Source organism: Bos grunniens, chromosome 7, assembly GCF_055505025.1.
Source record: "Bos grunniens cultivar Pamir isolate PY7600 chromosome 7, Bosgru_T2T1.0, whole genome shotgun sequence".
Lineage (NCBI taxonomy): Eukaryota > Metazoa > Chordata > Mammalia > Artiodactyla > Bovidae > Bos > Bos grunniens.
The window spans coordinates 62016146-62033999 of record NC_141171.1 but is presented as its reverse complement, the minus strand read 5'-3'; the positions used below and the strand labels follow the sequence as shown (position 1 = coordinate 62033999).

General features: G+C 40.2%; 1 protein-coding gene and 1 pseudogene across 3 annotated transcripts in view; one reads left to right on the top strand and one right to left on the bottom strand.

Annotated features, from left to right (window-relative positions):
• Nucleotides 1–16492, top strand: part of DCTN4 (dynactin subunit 4) — a 32916-nt gene extending 16424 nt beyond the window's left edge. For all 3 annotated transcript variants that reach the window (XM_086412458.1, XM_086412457.1, XM_086412459.1), the window contains 5 exons: nt 2142–2215; nt 4989–5043; nt 6073–6180; nt 10921–11018; nt 13902–16492. In XM_086412458.1, the coding sequence (XP_086268584.1) occupies nt 2142–2215; nt 4989–5043; nt 6073–6180; nt 10921–11018; nt 13902–14115 (549 nt within the window). In that variant the 3' untranslated portion in view covers nt 14116–16492. The remainder of the gene's footprint in view (nt 1–2141; nt 2216–4988; nt 5044–6072; nt 6181–10920; nt 11019–13901) is intronic.
• Nucleotides 12738–12938, bottom strand: LOC147369690 (U2 spliceosomal RNA; annotated as a pseudogene).
• Nucleotides 16493–17854: the final 1362 nt, after the last annotated feature.

Below are 17854 nucleotides of genomic sequence, written 5' to 3'. Positions count from 1 at the left end.
AAGGAAATATGGCTTTATGGCTTCTGGTTAAGGAAGTAAGTAGTCCATAAGTAAGATAAACCATAAAGGATAAAATTACATATTTGACACATTAAAATTTGTACCCCCATTACAAGGAAAACCCATAAAGAAATGAAAAGAGAGATCACAGACTGAGAAGAGCAATTTGTAAAGTATGTAATTGACAGAGAATTAGTATCCAGAATATATGAAGAAGTATAACAAATCAGTAAGGAAAAGATAATACCCCATTATAAAATTGACAAGTAGATACTAATGTGCCAGTTATGGCAGACGGAATCCCAGTTCCCAGTAAAGAGGAGAGATACTCAAACATGTACAGTAATCGGGAAGTGTACATTAAAACTGCAATGAGAAACCATTTCATAATCATCAGATTGGCAGAAGTTAGCAATTTGGCAATATCCATCAAAATAACAAATGCAGTTTTAGGAAATTATCCTACAGATATATATATGCATGTGGGAAGTGATTTCCATACAAGATTACTCATTGTTGTGTTATTTGTAGTAGCAAAATTGTGGAAGCATTTATCAATTTGGGTCTGGTTAAATAAGTTACAGAATTATTAAATAGGACACAGAGATACCTCTGTGTGTGTTGGTATATAATTTGCGAGATAGATTTGGTGGAAAAGGCAGAAGAATATAAAATGTTCTCTTTTGTGTTACTGTGAAAAAGAAAGATGATGTACGTGTATACTTTTTATGCTCATCAGCTATACATGAGAAACTAGTTGGCTCTGAGGAGAGGAACAGTAGGATCAGTAACTGGTATCTTTACACTGTTCTTTTTTTTCTAGAGTTAAAAAATTTTTTAACTGGATATAGGTGGAGCCAATTCAAGATAGTAAGCAAGTAATTGTTTATTCTAAAGCATGAGATCTGGAATCACAGCACTTGGATTTAAATCCTAGCTCCAAATCTTACTGGCTCTGTGACGTTTGTTCAGATTATTTACCTTTCCCCATTTTTATCATCTGTGAAATACAGACAATATTTACAGTACCTACACCTACCTCCTACAAGTCAGTGTGGTGTTTAAGTTCACTTAAACCAAGAATGGGTATCTTTTAGACTAGTAGAGAGGAAATTAAAAAGGACTAATAAAAATAACATAAAACAAAGAAGGGAATTCCCTGACAGTCCGGTGGTTAGGACACCATGCTTTCACTGCAGGGGTAATGGGTTCAGTCCCTGATTGGGGAAGATCCCACATGCCACTGCAAGCCACAGCCAAAAAGAAAAGAAAACAGGAAAGAGGAAAACTCAGCAAAATTCACATTGTTCACACTTAATTAGAAGTGTGTGTTACGGACTTCACTGGTGGTTCAGTGGTTTTGAGTCCACCTGCCAATGCAGGGGACACAGGTTTTGCTCTCTGATCCGGGAAGATCCTGCATGCTGTGGAGCAACTAAGCCCTCGAGCTGCAACTACTGAGGCCCTCGAACCTAGAGCCTATGCTGCTGCTGCTAAGTCGCTTCAGTCGTGTCCAACTCTGCGTGACCCCATAGACGGCAGCCCACCAGGCTCCCCTGCCCCTTGGATTCTCCAGGCAAGAACACTGGAGTGAGTTGCCGTATCCTTCTCCAATGCATGAAAGTGAAAAGTGAAAGTGAAGTCGCTCAGTCATGTCCGACTCTTAACGACCCCATGGACTTGCAGCCTACTTCCATTGGATTTTCCAGGCAAGAGTACTGGAGTGGGGTGCCATTGCCTTCTCCAAGAGCCTATACTCTGCAACAAGAGAACTCACCACAATGAGAAGCCCTCTAACCACAACTAGAGGAAGCCTGTGCATGGCAGTGAAGACCCAGCATAGCCAAAAATAAATTTAAAAATAAAAAAATTTTTTTAAGTATTTGTTAGTTTTTATTTCAATTTGAAGCACTAAAGGTTATAATATTTGATAGTGTGGTTGCTTATTTCCAAAAGTCCAAAACATCATCTTTCCTATATTTTGGTTATCAGTTAATATACACTGTTTTAAAATATATGTGATCTTGCAGCAAAATCAAACTGTATTAAATGCTGTGCTTTTGAATTCAGCAGCTGTGTAGATCAGCAGATTTTATTCTTATTTTCCTCTGATACATGTTATGTATTTTTTTTCTTTTTAGAAATGTGAACATAATCTGAGCAAGCCAGAATTTAATCCAACATCTATCAAATTCAAAATCCAGATGGTTGCTGTGTGAGTATTTGGGATTGATGTTTCAGGTTACTGTTTTGTTTTTCCCCCACTATGAAATGTGCTTACTCTTGGCTTAAAAAAGAAGAGACAAGCTACATCAGAGTAATCTTGCTATTCTGTTCTTGTTTTGGTTTTGAAATACATAACAGGAAGTTTAAGGCAAGTCTACAGACACAGAATCCAAGGTGTTTATATCAGGGACATGTAGTAGTATGGTCTCTGGCAATGTGGTATGTTGTTGGTTGGAGAGTCATTCATTCCAGATGATAAAGTACCTAAGTTTGGGAATGATCTCTTTAAAAAATAAAGTAAAAAAAATAGAAGTATAGCATATGGAAGAGTATCGCGTAACACTATTATTGAACTATGTTCTGATAGTGCTTTGTTGCATGGGATGAAAATAATTAAATTCATGTTAACTCACTGGGACTTGTCAGTAGAAGGGAATTTTGTGTATGAAAATCATTTATCAAAAAGAATAATTAGTAAATTATTGTCTTGACTTTAGGGTGAGAGAGCCCTTCCTGAATAAGGCAGGAAGCCCAGAAGCTAGTAAGGAAAATAGCCAGCTTTGACCTTAGCAGAAAAATATGAGTTATAAAAAACAAAATGGACAACAAAGTCCTGAGACAGTCAAGTAAGAAAGAATATTTGCTACTGCATGATAAATAAAACTTGAATATCTCTGGAATGGGTGGGATGGGGAGATGAGGTGGAGCAAAGGATTTGAATATGTAGCTCACAGAAATTCCAAATGGCTGGTAAATACATGGAAAGATGCTGGGACTTGATAGGAAAATTTTAAATATTAGTTCCGAGTGCTCATGGGAATGTGGGTAAACATACTTGTACATATTGTTGGTAGAGTGAATTGCTAGAGTCTTTCTGGAGAGTGACTTGAAATATCAAGACAAAATGACACACACATTTTAACCAGGTAGTACTATCTCAGGAATCTATTCTATAGAAATGAAAGCAATATATAAAGACCGGTAATTATAAAGATACATTTTTAAAAGATGTGTGTTGTAACATTTTAATGGTAAAAAGCTGGAAACAGTTTTAATGTCAAACTGATTAACCATTAACAAAGAAATAGTTGATTAAATTGAGATACATGCGTGTAGAGTATTATACAACAATTAAAAAGAAATCATTGGCAGTCAAATGGCAGATAAGTGCTGGTCTGGTAACTTAGGAGGAAGGAACTAGGAGGGCCAGATATGGGTTCTGTCACAGAATTTGTCTAAACTGATTTTCCTCATCTCTGAACGGGCATAACACCAGTCCTGCCATCCTCTTATGTTTGTTGCTGCTGCTGCTGCTTCTAAGTCGCTTCAGTCGTGTCCAACTCTGTGCGACCCCATAGATGGCAGCCCACCAGGCTCCCCCGTCCCTGGGATTCTCCAGGCAAGAACACTGGAGTGGGTTGCCATTTCCTTCTCCACTTGGGTTTGTTAAGAAGGATCAAATGAGCTATTAGTTTGCAAATGCTTTGTAACTAAATCCCCATACAGTATGTTCTGTTTTCCTCACTACTGTTATTTAATGCATGACTGATTAGGACTACAGAAGTGACATGTGGTACGAACTCCTTTCCTAATTAAGAATTACACTCCTTGCAGAAATCCCGAATGGCCAGATGTGCTTCACATCAGTTTCTTAAGAGTTCTTTGGGGAAAAAAGTGTTTTTTTTTTTCCTGGCATCATGGCAGAGTCACCAAGGAATCTTAATACATACGTTCTGGCCACAAATCAGGCCAGCTAAATCCAAATCTTTGATAGTGGGGGCCCTTGAATTTTATATCAAATTACTCAGATAATCGTGATGACCATCATGAAAAATACCTAGTCGGAAGTTAAAATACCATAATGCTAAGATGCCCTCCTACACGCACCCTCTTGAAGTGTTTCTGCAAAAGATTTTATCTTCAGTTAATATTTGCATGATAACATGTATGTGTGCTTTGTTCCAAGTACTTTTTGTACATACTGTTTATTCTTCACAATAAAAAGGAACTTTCAATGTTCTCATTTTATGATTGAAGAAACCAAGACACAAAGAGCTAAATATCTTGCCCTGCTCTTTACAAAGGAATATCTTAGTATATAAATACTAAGTTGGAATTTGAACCCCAATGGTTTTGAGTCCAGAACAAGCACACATAAGTACAATATTCTGTTGTCTTATTCAGAGAGGTAGCATACAGAGCGGTTAAGAGCAAGACCCTGCAGCCAGACTGCCTAGGTTTGAATCCTGGCCGCTTCCAGCAGGCTGCTTCTCCTAAGCCTGGTGTCTTCATCTTTATAATGGGGATAATAGTAATACCTGTTTAATGCAGTTGCAATGAGGATTACATGAGTTAATATTTTTAACAAACTTCAAATATTGCCTGGCACATAGTAAATGCTACGTAAAAGTGTTTGGTTAGTATGTGGTATTGTTTTTGTACCCCTGTAATGTATTATTAAATCAGTGTTGGATCTTATTGCCAGTTGCCTTATAGATTTACAGAAATGAATTAATAAAAATCTCAAAAGACATATCTAATAAATACATAAGGGAGATATCCACCTTGATGCATGGATATATAGAGGTACGCGTGAGATTTCAGAAAGAACTCATTACCGGTTTGATTTCACGTCTTAAATTCTTATTGTAGTGATAGGAAGAATCTTTAAAATTTTCTCTGACTTGTTCTAATTAACAAGAAGAAATCATTTCTTAAAAGAGACTGCAGTGAACATTAATGCATTTTTTATTCACTTACAGCAATTATATCCCAGAAGTGAGAATCATGTCAATTCCCAACCTTCGCTACATGAAGGTTAGTACCATGTATATTAATGGGAAGAGAAAGAGTTAATTGATCGAGGAGGTGTGCTTAGTGTATGTGGTGGCTGTGCATATTTGACAGGGGATTCAATGAGCAAGAGATAGAAAAGAAGAAAGTTTGAAATAATAAAGGGACTGAGATTTTAAGTGTCCTTAAGCTGGGATTCTTGATTATAGCATCTTTGAAATATATGCAGAAGGAGCAGGGTGCACATTACATGGTGGTAGAATCATGGCTGGTAAAAAAGGAGATGTTAGATCCCACAGGCAGCTTCAGCTCTCCTCCTGTGTGTGTGTGTGTACACCGTGTGTGTGTATGATTCTCTAACATCTGTGTGTGTGTGTGTGATTCTTCACCATCTGTGTGTGTGTGTGTGTGTATTGTCATAGATTTCATTACCGCAGCCCCTCTGTTCTTTGAGTCCTTAACTCCCACACATGCCTCCCAACAAATTACAGAATGTTCTGCAGCAATAAAGACACTTTTATAGTCCTTGTTCATTTCAAAGATTTTTTTTTTTTTTTTTGCTAGAGCATGCCAAAAAAGTTCAAGAAATCTTAAAAGTCTTCTATAGTCTTGATATGCCTTTTTTTTTTTTTTTTTTTTGCTATATTAATACATCTGGCTGGCCTGTGGCTTCTATATTTTATTTATGAGGGCTTCCTTTTAAGTCCTAGTGACATCCTGGGTAGGGTAAGAGTTACAAACTTTAAACAGTCACTTAGATAATGTATATTTCTCAGAATTTCTGGATCGAGTAACTGGCCCTTTTTATGGAATCTGATTCATTTCCTCAGTGAAATAGCAACTCTAGAGAGTATATAGTCTAGTGTATAAGTAATATAGGAGTTGATGAGCATTTAAGAATTCAGTGATGCAGAGGTACAGGTGGGGTGCTCAAGAGTGATGGTGGGAGGCGGGGGCACACGGGGTGATGATTTTGTGATATAATCATGAGAGAAGGTGGACCTAGGTGGCAGCAGGGGAGCATGTCTGAAAGATACCTTTCCTTTTCTCCAGGAGAGCCAGGTCCTCCTGACTCTCACGAATCCAGTGGAGAACCTTACCCACGTGACTCTTTTGGAGTGCGAGGAGGGGGACCCTGATAATATCAACAGCACTGCTAAGGTAGGAGTGTTTTGCTTCATTCTGAGTGACTCTGACTTCCCAAGAGTGGCCTCATTTGACCTGCTTTAAAGGATTCCACACTCATTATTTTCACATCCAGTCTTCAGGTTCCCTTGATTTCACCTCTAAGATTTTCTACTTCATCCGCAGGCACACTGCCACTGCCCTTTTTGAGGGTTTCATCATTTCTCACATGGACTAGGACAGTAACTTTCTAACTCCCTTTTTTAGTTCACCCCCACTTCCACTCCAGCCCATCTTCTCTCTTGCCATTAGGATGGTCTTTCTAAGATTTAGCTTTGATCATGGCAGGCTGCTTGTTTGGTGTCTCTCTGACATTGGAATAAACTAAATTCCTTGGCAAAGCTTGCTCCTGCTGCTGCTAAGTCGCTTCAGTCGTGTCTGACTCTGTGCGACCCCATAGACAGCAGCCCACCGGGTCCCGCCGTCCCTGGGATTCTCCAGGCAAGAACACTGGAGTGGGTTGCCATTTCCTTCTCCAATGCATGAAAGTGAAAAGTGAAAGTGAAGTCTCTCAGTTGTGTCCGACTCTTAGCGACCCCATGGACTTCAGCCCACCAGGCTCCTCCATCCATGGGATTTGCCAGGCAAGAGTACTGGAGTGGGGTGCCATCGCCTTCTCTGTGGCAAAGCTTAAGAGCTCCTTAATATCCTCATCTCTTTTCTTCCATTACGATCTTCCCTAGAACAACTAAATCTAGCGTTCTCTAGATCATGCACATTAATGGTTGATATCCAAGCAGATCCAATGGGTCATAAACTCTAATGTTCCTAGAGAATTATATATGCTACTCATTTTACCTAGAATTCTTAATTCCCATCCCACTCTGCTGACAGACATGCCCATACCTCTCTTTCTGCCTGAGGCATACTCATTCTTCAAGAAGCAAAGGAAATGACATTTCCTTTTAAAAGCTGATGTGCCTCAGCTAGATGCCCTCTGCTTACATAGAGTATGCATGTGTGTGTGCATGCTAAGTCACCTCAGTCATGTCCAACTCTTTGCAACCCTGTGGACCATAGCCTGCCAGGCTCCTCTGTCCGTGGGATTCTCCAGGCAACAGTAATGGAGCGGGTAGTCTTGCCCTCCTCCAGGGGATCTTCCCGACCCAGGGATTGAACCCGAGTCTCATGTCTCCAGCATTGGCAGGTGCGTTCTTTACCACTAGCGCCACCTGGGAAGGCCTGCATAGAATATCAGTTCAGTTCAGTCGCTCAGTCGTGTCTGACTCTTTGCGACCCCATGAATTGCAGCACAGCAGGCCTCCCTGTCCATCACCAACTCCCAGAGTTCACTCAAACTCAGGTCCATCGAGTCGGTGAGAGTATACGTGGCACTAAATATTAAAATAGGTGATTCTGACTCTCACTATTACTTGAATGAATGAACTGAGACCTTTCTACATTTTATTTCATGATTCATTTAGTACTTGAAATTTTAGAACAAGAACTTTTCTCTATAATAGGCCATTTTATTGTCTCGTAATTCAGCATGGTATTCATAACAAATCAGCAGAAAGGATGCCTATATCTTTAATTAGTTATTTGAGTTATGCTTATTAGTAGAGAATTTATCTCTTTATTTTTCATTCTGCTTTTTAATGGAATCATTTCCCGGCATCACTTCCAAAGAGAGATGACACTCATCTGTCCTTGCTCCTTTTTAAAATAACACTAATGAGCTGTCTATCCAGTGTCTCTATCCAGATAGAAATAAGTACCTGATAAATATACCCAGCTTATGAATTTGCTGCTTTTCTCTCTCTTTCAGCTCCCCAGCCACATTTATTTCCATAATTAGAAATGTTATTAACATTGTTATTTGTTAACCTCTAACAGAGCAAAGTTGAAGCCTAGTTACAACCAAAGGCTAAGTGTGAAGAAAACTGTTTTTCATGGCCATAAACATAGCCAGTATTCCCATTTCAAAAAATATGTTGGAACCACTGTTTCTCCTTTCACTTCAGTTTAGTCGCTCAGTCGTGTCTGACTCTTTGCAACCCCATGGACTGCAGGACTCCAGGCAGTCCATCACTAACTCACGGGGCTTGCTTGCTCAAACTCATGTCCAGTAAGTTGGTGATGCCATCCAACCATCTCATCCTCTGTTGTCCCCTTCTCCTCCCGCCTTCGATCTTTCCCAGCATCCAGGTCGTTTCCAAGGAGTCAGTTCTTTGCATTAGGTGGCCAAAGTATCGGAATTTCAGCTTCCACATCAATCCTATCAATAGAATGTTCAGGACTGATTTCCTTTAGGATGTACTGGTTTGATCTCCTTGCAGTCCAAGGCTCTTAAGAGTCTTCTCCAACACTGCAGTTCAAAAGCATCAATTCTTCAGCCCTCAGCCTTCTTTATAGTCCAACTCTCATATCCATACATGTCTGCTGGAAAAACCATAGCTTTGACTAGACAGACCTTTGTCAGAAAAGTAATGTCTCTGATTTTTAACATGCTGTCTAGGTTTGTCATAGCTTTTCTTCCAAGGAGCTAGCATCTTTTTATTTCATGGCTGTAGTCACCATCTGCAGTGATTTTAGAGCCCCCCCAAAATAAAATGTTACTATTTCCACCGTTTCCCCATCTATTTGTCATGAAGTGATGGGACCAGATGCCATGATCTTCATTTTTTATATGTTGAGTTTTAAGCCAGCTTTTTCACTATCTTCTTTCATTCTTATCAAGAGGCTCTTTAGTTCTTTTTCCCTTTCTGCCATAAAAGTGGTGTCATCTACGTATCTAAGGTTATTGATATTTCTCCTGGCAGTCTTGATTCCAGATTGTGCTTCATCCAGCCTGGCATTTCGCATGATGTACTCTGCATATAAGTTAAATAAGCAGGGTGACAATATACAGCCTTGACTGATGAACTCCTTTCCCAATTTGGAACCAGTCTGTTGTTCCATGTCTGGTTCTAACTGTTGCTTCTTGATCTGCATGCACATTTCTCAGGAGGCAGGTAAGGTGGTCTGGTATTCCCATCTCTTGAAGAATTTTCCACAGTTTGTGGTGGAAACAGCCACACAGTCAAAGGCTTTGGCATAGTCAATAAAACAGAAGTAGATGTTTTTCTGGAACTTTCTTGCTTTTTCTGTAATCTAACAGATGTTGACAGTTTGATCTCTGGTTCCTCTGCCTTTTCTAAATCCAGCTTGAACATCTGGAAGTTCACAGTTCACATACTGTTGAAGCCTGGCTTAGAGAATTTTGAGCATTACTTTGCTAGCGTGTGAGATGAGTGCAGTTGTGCAGTAGTTTGGACATTCTTTGGGATTGGAATGAAAACTGACCTTTTCCAGTCCTGTGGCCGCTGCTGAGTTTTCCAAATTTTTGGTGTATTGAGTGCAGCACTTTAACAGCATCATCTTTTAGGATTTGAAATAGCTCAGCTGGAATTCCATCACCTCCACTAGCTTTGTAGTGATGCTTCCTAAGGCCCATTTGACTTCACATTCCGGGATGTCTGCCTCTAGGTGAGTGATCACACCATTGTGGTTATCTGGGTCATTAAGATCTTTTTTGTATAGTTCTGTGTATTCTGGCCACCTCTTCTTAATCTCTTCTGCTTCTGTCAGGTCCATTACCATTTCTGTCCTTTATTGTGCCCATCGTTGCATGAAATGTTACCTTGGTATCTCTGATTTTCTCGAAGAGATCTCTAGTCTTTCCCATTCTATTGTTTTTCCTCTATTTCTTTCCATTGATCACTGAGGAAGGCTTTCTTATCTCTCCTTGCTATTCTTTGGAACTCTGCATTCAGATGGGTGTATCTTCCCTTTTCTCTCCTTTAGCTTATCTTCTTTTCTCAGCTATTTGTAAGGCACCCTTAGACAACCATTTTGCCTTTTTGCATTTCTTTTTCTTGGGGATTGTCTTGATCACTGCCTCCTGTACAACGTCATGAACCTCCGTCCATAGTTCTTCAGGCACTCTGTCTATCAGATCTAATTCCTTGAGTCTGTCACTTCCACTGTATAATCAAAAAGGATTTGATTTAGGTCATACCTGAATGGTCTAGTGGTTTTCCCTACTTTCATCAACTTACGTCTGAATTTTGCAGTAAGGAGTTCATGATCTGAGCCACAGTCAGCTCCCAGTCTTGTTTTTGCTGACTGTATAGACCTTCTCCATCTTTGGGTGCAAAGAATATAATCAGTTTGATGTTAGTATTGACCATCTGGTGATGTCCATGTGTAGAGTCTTCTCTTGCGTTGTTGGAAGTTCTAAGCTTCCCCTTTATGTGTTTTTCTCCTTTATATGTTTTATGTTTCTCCTTTGTTTTATGTTATATGTTTCTTCTTTTTATGTTTTATGTGTTTCTCCTTTTTGTTTTTCTTTTTTTATACCACAGAGTATAGAGAACAATATACAGACACCCATGTTCCTCCAGCCCCTTAAGAAATGAAACAGTGAAGGCACAATTGAAGCCCCCGTGTCCTCCCACTTGAATTACCCATGGCAACCCCAGTGAACTAAGCACTCTCTTGACTTTTTCATTCCCTTAAATTTCTTTGTTCTTAATCTTTTATCATAAATGTCTGTATTCCCAAACAATATGTTTTTAAACTTTTTGTAAGTGAAGTAATGTTGTATGTTTCTTGAAACTTGCTGCTTCCTTCTGTATGTCTGGGTCAGGGCAGTACTTTGCTGTATTCTGTTGGATGAATGTTGTGCAGTGCATTGACCCCTTCTGAGACCAGCCTCTCTGTGCTGCTCTCCAGGTGGTGGTGCCTCCCAAAGAGCTCGTTTTAGCCGGCAAGGATGCAGCAGCAGAGTATGACGAGTTGGCAGAACCCCAGGACTTTCAGGACGATCCTGAGTAAGTGATCTTTCTGTGACTCGCCCCCGACCCACCCACCCACATACCACAGTTGGCTGGTTTACAGGAGGCCCACTGATAGATCTCAGTTTTCTTACCTGAATTTAAGTAATATTTTCTTCCTATTTATTATTATTAACTGATATATATGAAGATATATTAGTGAAGTGAAAGTGAAAGTTGCTCAGTCGTGTCCAACCCTTTGTGACCCCATGGACTATAGAGTCCATGGAATTCTCCAGGCCAGAATACTGGAGTCGGTAGCCTTTCCCTTCTCCAGGGGATCTTCCCAACCCAGGGATCGAACTCAGGTCTCCCACATTGCAGGTGGATTCTTTACCAGCTGAGCCACAAGGAAGCCCATTTTTATATGATATATTAAATCATATATATGAAGAAGAAAATAAAATCTCACCACCAGAGATAAACACCAGTAACATTTTCATAATTAGGATCATTCTGTAAGCAGTTTTTTTAACCTGTGTTTCCCATGGTAAAAAATTTTCAGGTGTGTGTTTTTTAATGGTTGTGTACAGGGTACAGTACTCTGTCCCCAGAGATTTATCGTTAGATTTGTCGACTTGCCCACCACCTTTCCCTCTGAGTGAGTAATAGATTTTATTCTCTCATACCTAATACTTCTCAGTTATTAACTGAGAAGTAAAAGCGAAACCTTTCCCAGATGAGGAATACTTTGGTTAGCTTTCAGTCTAAAAAACAGAAATCACATCTGTTATTTGAACAGAGAAAATTTAATATGAAGACTTAACTGGGTAACTTTAAAAGTTAAAAAGAAATCTGAAATATCCCAGAGATGGCAATTCAGTGAAGCATTTACCATCCCTAGGGCTAAGAGGATAAAGAGAAATGGTTAAAATGATTAGAATTTAGAAGCTTGAAGGAAGGAGGAGTCCCGTGGAGCTGCAGCTCAGACCTCTGGGAAATGGGGGAGGGAGGGGACACTGCCTGACTAGTGCTGGCATGGCAGGCTGGCAGAGGAGGAGTGGCGTGCTGAAGCTGGTTATGCAGTTGGAAAACTGCACCTGGAGATGCCACTTCCTGAGTGAAGATGCATCGCTGGAGTGCTGCCCGCTGGAGCTGCACAGAGATAGGAGGCTCCCCCGGAGGAGCAGCCCTTCTTCCCACAGGCTACTGGTCTCTGTTAGAGCCCCTGAAGGGAGCCTGACGGGGAGCCAGCCTAAAAAGCAGGAGTGTGGTTAGCAGAATCCTGTGTCACAAAGCAAGATACAGAAAGTGGGCTTAGGGAATTCCCTGGCAGTCCAGTGGTTAAGACTGCACACCTCCACTTCAGAGGGCCCAGGTTCCATCCCTGTTCGGGGAACTAAGATCCCACAAGGTGTGTGGTGCAGCCAAGAAAATAAGAAAGAATGTGCTTTGAGCTGAAAAGCAATAGCATTTAGTACACTAGTATAGGGCATATTTAAGGCTTTTTAACAAAATGATTAAAAGCTTCCTCACCAAGATACTGGAGAGAACAAATATAACAACATGGGCCAAATTAGAAAAACCAAGTGACTGCAAAGATGAGGTTAGTACAGTGATTGCAACACTTGGGTTAACTTCAGAAAGCACCAGGTTGGGTGTTTAAATTTTTTTTTTTTTTTTTAATTCCATATAGAGTACCAATCCCCACAGCTTCTCTTCAGCAGGTCTAGGTAGGCACCAAGAATCTGAATTTTTTTTTTTTCTTTTTTTTTTCTTTGGTGCACCGTTCCTGGAAGTACTGCAATACCAGGTCGATGCGTGGAGTGGATGGAGCAAGCTCCTATTCCAACTCCTAATCCCAAAAATCCATTTAATATATTGTCCTCGGACAGAGGATGTATCAGATATTAAACTGATAAGAACAGATACTACACTTGATCAGTGGTTTCCTGGGAAATTAAGGCTAGAAAGAATTTTTTTTAACTATTTTTAATTGAATTTTTTAAATGAATCTAATATAAATAAAAGATTTAGTTGGTTCAAAATGGTTGTGCTAGTATAATGCTTAATTATATTTCACATTATTGTACTTTTTAGGACTTCCAGATGTCTGGAAATTAATAGTAACATAATAGTGGATAATATGTAAATGTTTAGTTTCAGTTACTTTTCTTAGAGTAGTTGAGTATCATTTGGATAGTAGATCAAGTTCTGTTTATTTCATTGTTTTTTACTTTTGAAGCTAAACTGTTTAAACACAAACTTCAAGTGCATATCAAAAAACTGAGGTGGAAACTTGAACTAGAGATTTTTTTCTCTTCTAAAAATTCCTAATTCACAGAGGCTATTTACAAGACACACTGATTTATGATATTCTAGAAATTGTTCAAAACTCTGAGTTAGCATTAGTCTGTATCCTGTAGAAATATTACCACGTTTGTAAAAGTTAATGTGAAGATACGTTTGTAACAGGAAATCGGTGTAAACAAATTATGGTTGCTATGCACCCATTAAGTAAAATGGAGGAGATCTATGTGCACCAATATGGACAGGTGTTTGTGATAAACAGTGGGGAAAAAACTTGTTACAGAATAGTGTGTCCCTTTTGTCTTGGTTAAAAAAGCATAGAAGAGTAAGTGCGTGGAAAAATACGTAGTAGGTTAAGAGCCAAACTGTTGACAGTTTTTCTCTGTGTACTGAAGAAGAAAATAAGAAGAAAGATTCACTTTTTCATATCTTAAGTTTTATGACTGTATTTTACTTTTGTAATAAAATAAGGAGATCGGCATTTTGCTGAAGAAACTCTTCATTGTTGACAAACGGGATTCTGGTCATATTTTGTCGTCGGAGATTTCCTGTGGGCCATAAAATGACTGTGAGTCTAACTGGCTTGGCTGACCTGTGACCTGCCTAATCTGTGCTTATTTCCTTTCATAGCATTATAGCCTTCAGAAAGGCCAACAAAGTGGGTATTTTCATCAAAGTGACCCCACAACGTGAGGAGGGCGAAGTGACCGTGTGCTTTAAGATGAAGCATGATTTTAAAAACCTGGCCACTCCCATCCGCCCCATCGAAGAAACTGACCAAGGCACAGAAGTCATCTGGCTCACCCAGCATGTGGAACTCAGCTTGGGCCCGCTTCTTCCTTAAAATGTTCCACTGGCGGGCAGATCCCCAAGGACAGTATCACCACGAATCTGCGTTAAAATGTGGAAGCCGCTGCTTCGTTAGACCTTGTTTATAATGATGTACCATGCACTACTGAGTCCTGTTCCTAGCAGGGTGGGCGTGTAGGCAAGGCGTTAGGAACACAGCGACTGCTATACCTCTGGCTCTCTCCTGTTCACACCCGTAAGTCTGTGTCTCCCTCACTGAACCCTGCACGTTGACTCACAACAGCATAGTTCCATCTCAAGAAAGGATGTGGCTGTTCCTTGGAGTGGCATTCAATTGACCACTTGAGAAACTCCATCCTATCTCCCGACCTGATCTCATAAAGGATCAGTCTCACAGATGAAAACGTAAAATAACCAAAAGTTAGACCTGCTATTGATGACCTGGCACTGGTCTCAGTGTTGTACCAACTGCTTTTTGCATTCCACTGGATATACTCTAGCACTCTAAATATATATCCCTTCCCTTGCCTCCTGGCTTCCATCCATTTGACAGGAAAATAGAATTGTCACGTTGTCTTTGGTTTTGCGATGATTGGAAGGACCTGTGAAATAGTTAAGGCACCTTCATTTGACCTCTTTAAGTGAATGTAGGATACTAATGTATTAGTTGCTGTAAAAATCTTTTTCCCAGCAGAATATGGAACTTTTCTCTTAGGGAAAATTTGAGAAGGAAGCAATTGCATGTCATGTCACTGGGGTGGCAAATTCTATTCATTTTAACTGTTGCCACAATATCCAGGGATTGATGCTGCCACAGGGAGGCATGCTTTATATGTCTTACTCCATACCCCTTCTCCTCTCTGCCTCTTTAACTCAGTAAGTTGTTGAGTATTTGGGACCCGGAAAGAGCCCAAAGAAAACTTGGTGGGCAAGTTCACTTCTGGAATGCAGAAAATATCTTAAAGGTTAGATTTTTATCATGATCTGAGCTAATGTTCTTTCCAGTGATTGAAGAGGAAAGTAACATTTGTAATCTCTTGAATCCAAAACTGGATATTAAGAAAAAACCTTCCTCCTTCCTGAGTTTATGACTTTTATCGTAGGTTTGTCAAATAAGACCATTTTGATCATAAACCATAAAATAGTTCAACAAGCAGCCCAGAATACTTGCCTAACAACACACATGCTGTTTTCACTTGGTATCCTGGAGTTGGCTTGCCAACCTTAGTTTCTGTGATGTTTTCTAAAATGAGACTTGACAAAGTAGACCACCACCTGCACCATGTTTCCATAAATGTAATGTTAGCAAGTGGCCAACAGACTTTTGGGGGAAAGAAATTTCCTGTTTATACCCTGGTTTTGTTTCTAAGTTCAAGCCTTTAGTTTAAAAAAAATATATATAGCAATTTAAAATATAGGACACAGTAACTTTTCAGCTCCCCTTGGAAAGTAGAAATATTTAGGAAACCTTTGAAAGACACTAAATAGTACTCTTAAGATCAAACCAATATTATGAAACAATATTCCACAGAGTAATATATATGCTGCAGTGTAAGAAAAAAAGAACTCATATCTCTAATATTATGACAGTAGTAAGGCTTAGTCTCTTAGGAGTTGGGGCAGCGTGTTGTATAATGACAAATTTGCAAACTGTAGAAATAGTTCAAGTTTTTGTGACTGTACAAAGTGTCAAATTAATTTCTATTTCACTGCCCGCTACAGCCTGCCGTGACGCCAGTGCCGCATATTTGCCAGTGGAGGAGATAAGCCTCAAGGTAGAGAATAACGTCCTGTGTTTACACGTTTGCACAGACTACACACTGTTAGGCATTTATGGCATATAGCTGGTGTTTGTTCCCAGAAATAACAGTGTTGAAGTAACGGGTCTCATCACCCCCATGTGACACAGAAACACAAAAACACTTTTGATCATAGAATTGTTTCCTCAGAAGCCAAATTAGCTTGCAGAATAACAGAGCTCTTGATTTACTGTTTGCTCGAGATAGTTTTCACTACAGGCTGGTAATTCTGTGTGTTAGGAGAAATGGTTCAATATCTGCAGCTGGTGAATTTGGACTTTTATTTGTTCATTTTTTGTATTAGATCAGGTGCAAGATTTTTAAAGTATGGTGAGTGTGTACCACTGCAAGCAAATTAGATGTCATTAGCACTAGAAACTGCAATTTGGGGAACTTAATCTGAATTTGTGATTTGATTGGCCCACTAGAGTTTTCTTTTGTTCAGACTGTTTATAGACTTAATGAGCTAAATGTCACGCATATTTGTAAAGAAATAGACTTTTTGGTCCATTTTGGGAATGAGAGGCACTCCTTGGTCTTTATGAATGACAGGTTACTATTTTGCCTTATTGCTTAACTTCATGTAGTGAAATAAAGCAGACAAAGCTTGAATGTGTCTTGTTTGGTTTCATGATGGCTGATTGGAGTAGCATGCCAGTGCTTGGGGAGGGTGGAGTCCGCAGTTAGCCTGAGAGTCAGTGGGGCATGCTCCCTTCTCATATCTTAAAATGAACTAAGGTAAAACCTCAACTTAGTTCACTGTAACATTATATAGGTAGATGTTGCTTGAGCTCCCTATCCCAGAACTGTTGTGTAAATGTTACATTGTTAGGACTCTACCAACTTTTCTCCTGGATCATTGCTTGCAAAGATACCTTTTAAATGTACAAGTAGCCACTCATCCACTTTCATTTGTACTCAGCTTTTCCCTCCTCTTATTGTAGTGAATTGTTCATGTTCCTCTTATCTAAAGCCAGTGCCACCACTTACTGTGCTCAGTCTCACCTTCTTACCTATTCAAGGAATGCACTTCAGCAGTTTCTCCCCCTCCCTCTCTTGCATCATTTCCATTGGCATGCTGTGATTTATCTTAAAAAATTGATCTAACACCCCTCTTCAACCACCACTCCATTTTTCTATTCCCTTTTCAGCAAAGCTGCCAGCTTTACCTTCTAATTCCTCCTCCCATTTTCATCTGAACCCATTCCACTTAGGCTGCCACCACCACCACATCACCAAAGCAGTCCTTGTGAAGGTCCCCAACAGTCCACACCGTTAAATACAATGGTCAGTTGTCAGTTCTTACCTCTTTAGTGCGTGGGTAGCATCTACCAGCGGATGCCTCCCTGCTTGAAAGAATTAATTCTCTTGGTTTCTGGAACACAGCTCTCCCGGTTTTCCTTGTGCCCTTCTGGCAGCGTTGCTTCTGTGCCCTTTGCTAGTTGTGGCCCATCTTCCTAACCTTGGAGCATACGCCAGGTCTTATTTCTATACTCACTGTGAGTGACCTCACCCATTTTCCAAGCCATTCCCAATTTACGTACCAGCCCTGGTCCGTGAAAGTCCAGAACCACAGTCTGGATGTTCTGTTGCCGCATCTGCCTCTCCAGCACATTCATCCCTAACTAGATGTCTTCCAGTAGGTGGCTCAGTAGTAAAGAATCTGCCTGCAAGGCAGGAGACACCGATTCAATCCCTGGGTGGGGAAGATCCCCTGGAGGAAGAAATGGCAACCCCCACCAGTATTCTTGCCAGGAAAATCCCATGGACAGAGGAGACTGGCAAGCTGCCGTCCATGGGGTCACAAAGAGTCAGACATGACTGAAGCGAATGAGCGGGTGGCAGTTGTGTACCTTCAGTTGCTCACATCATCACACATCACCAGTGACTCCTCTTACATGCCACACCTGGTAAGTCAGCAAGAACCCCTTTCAGTTCTGTCTTCAAACTGTGACCACTCCACAGCCTCTCCAG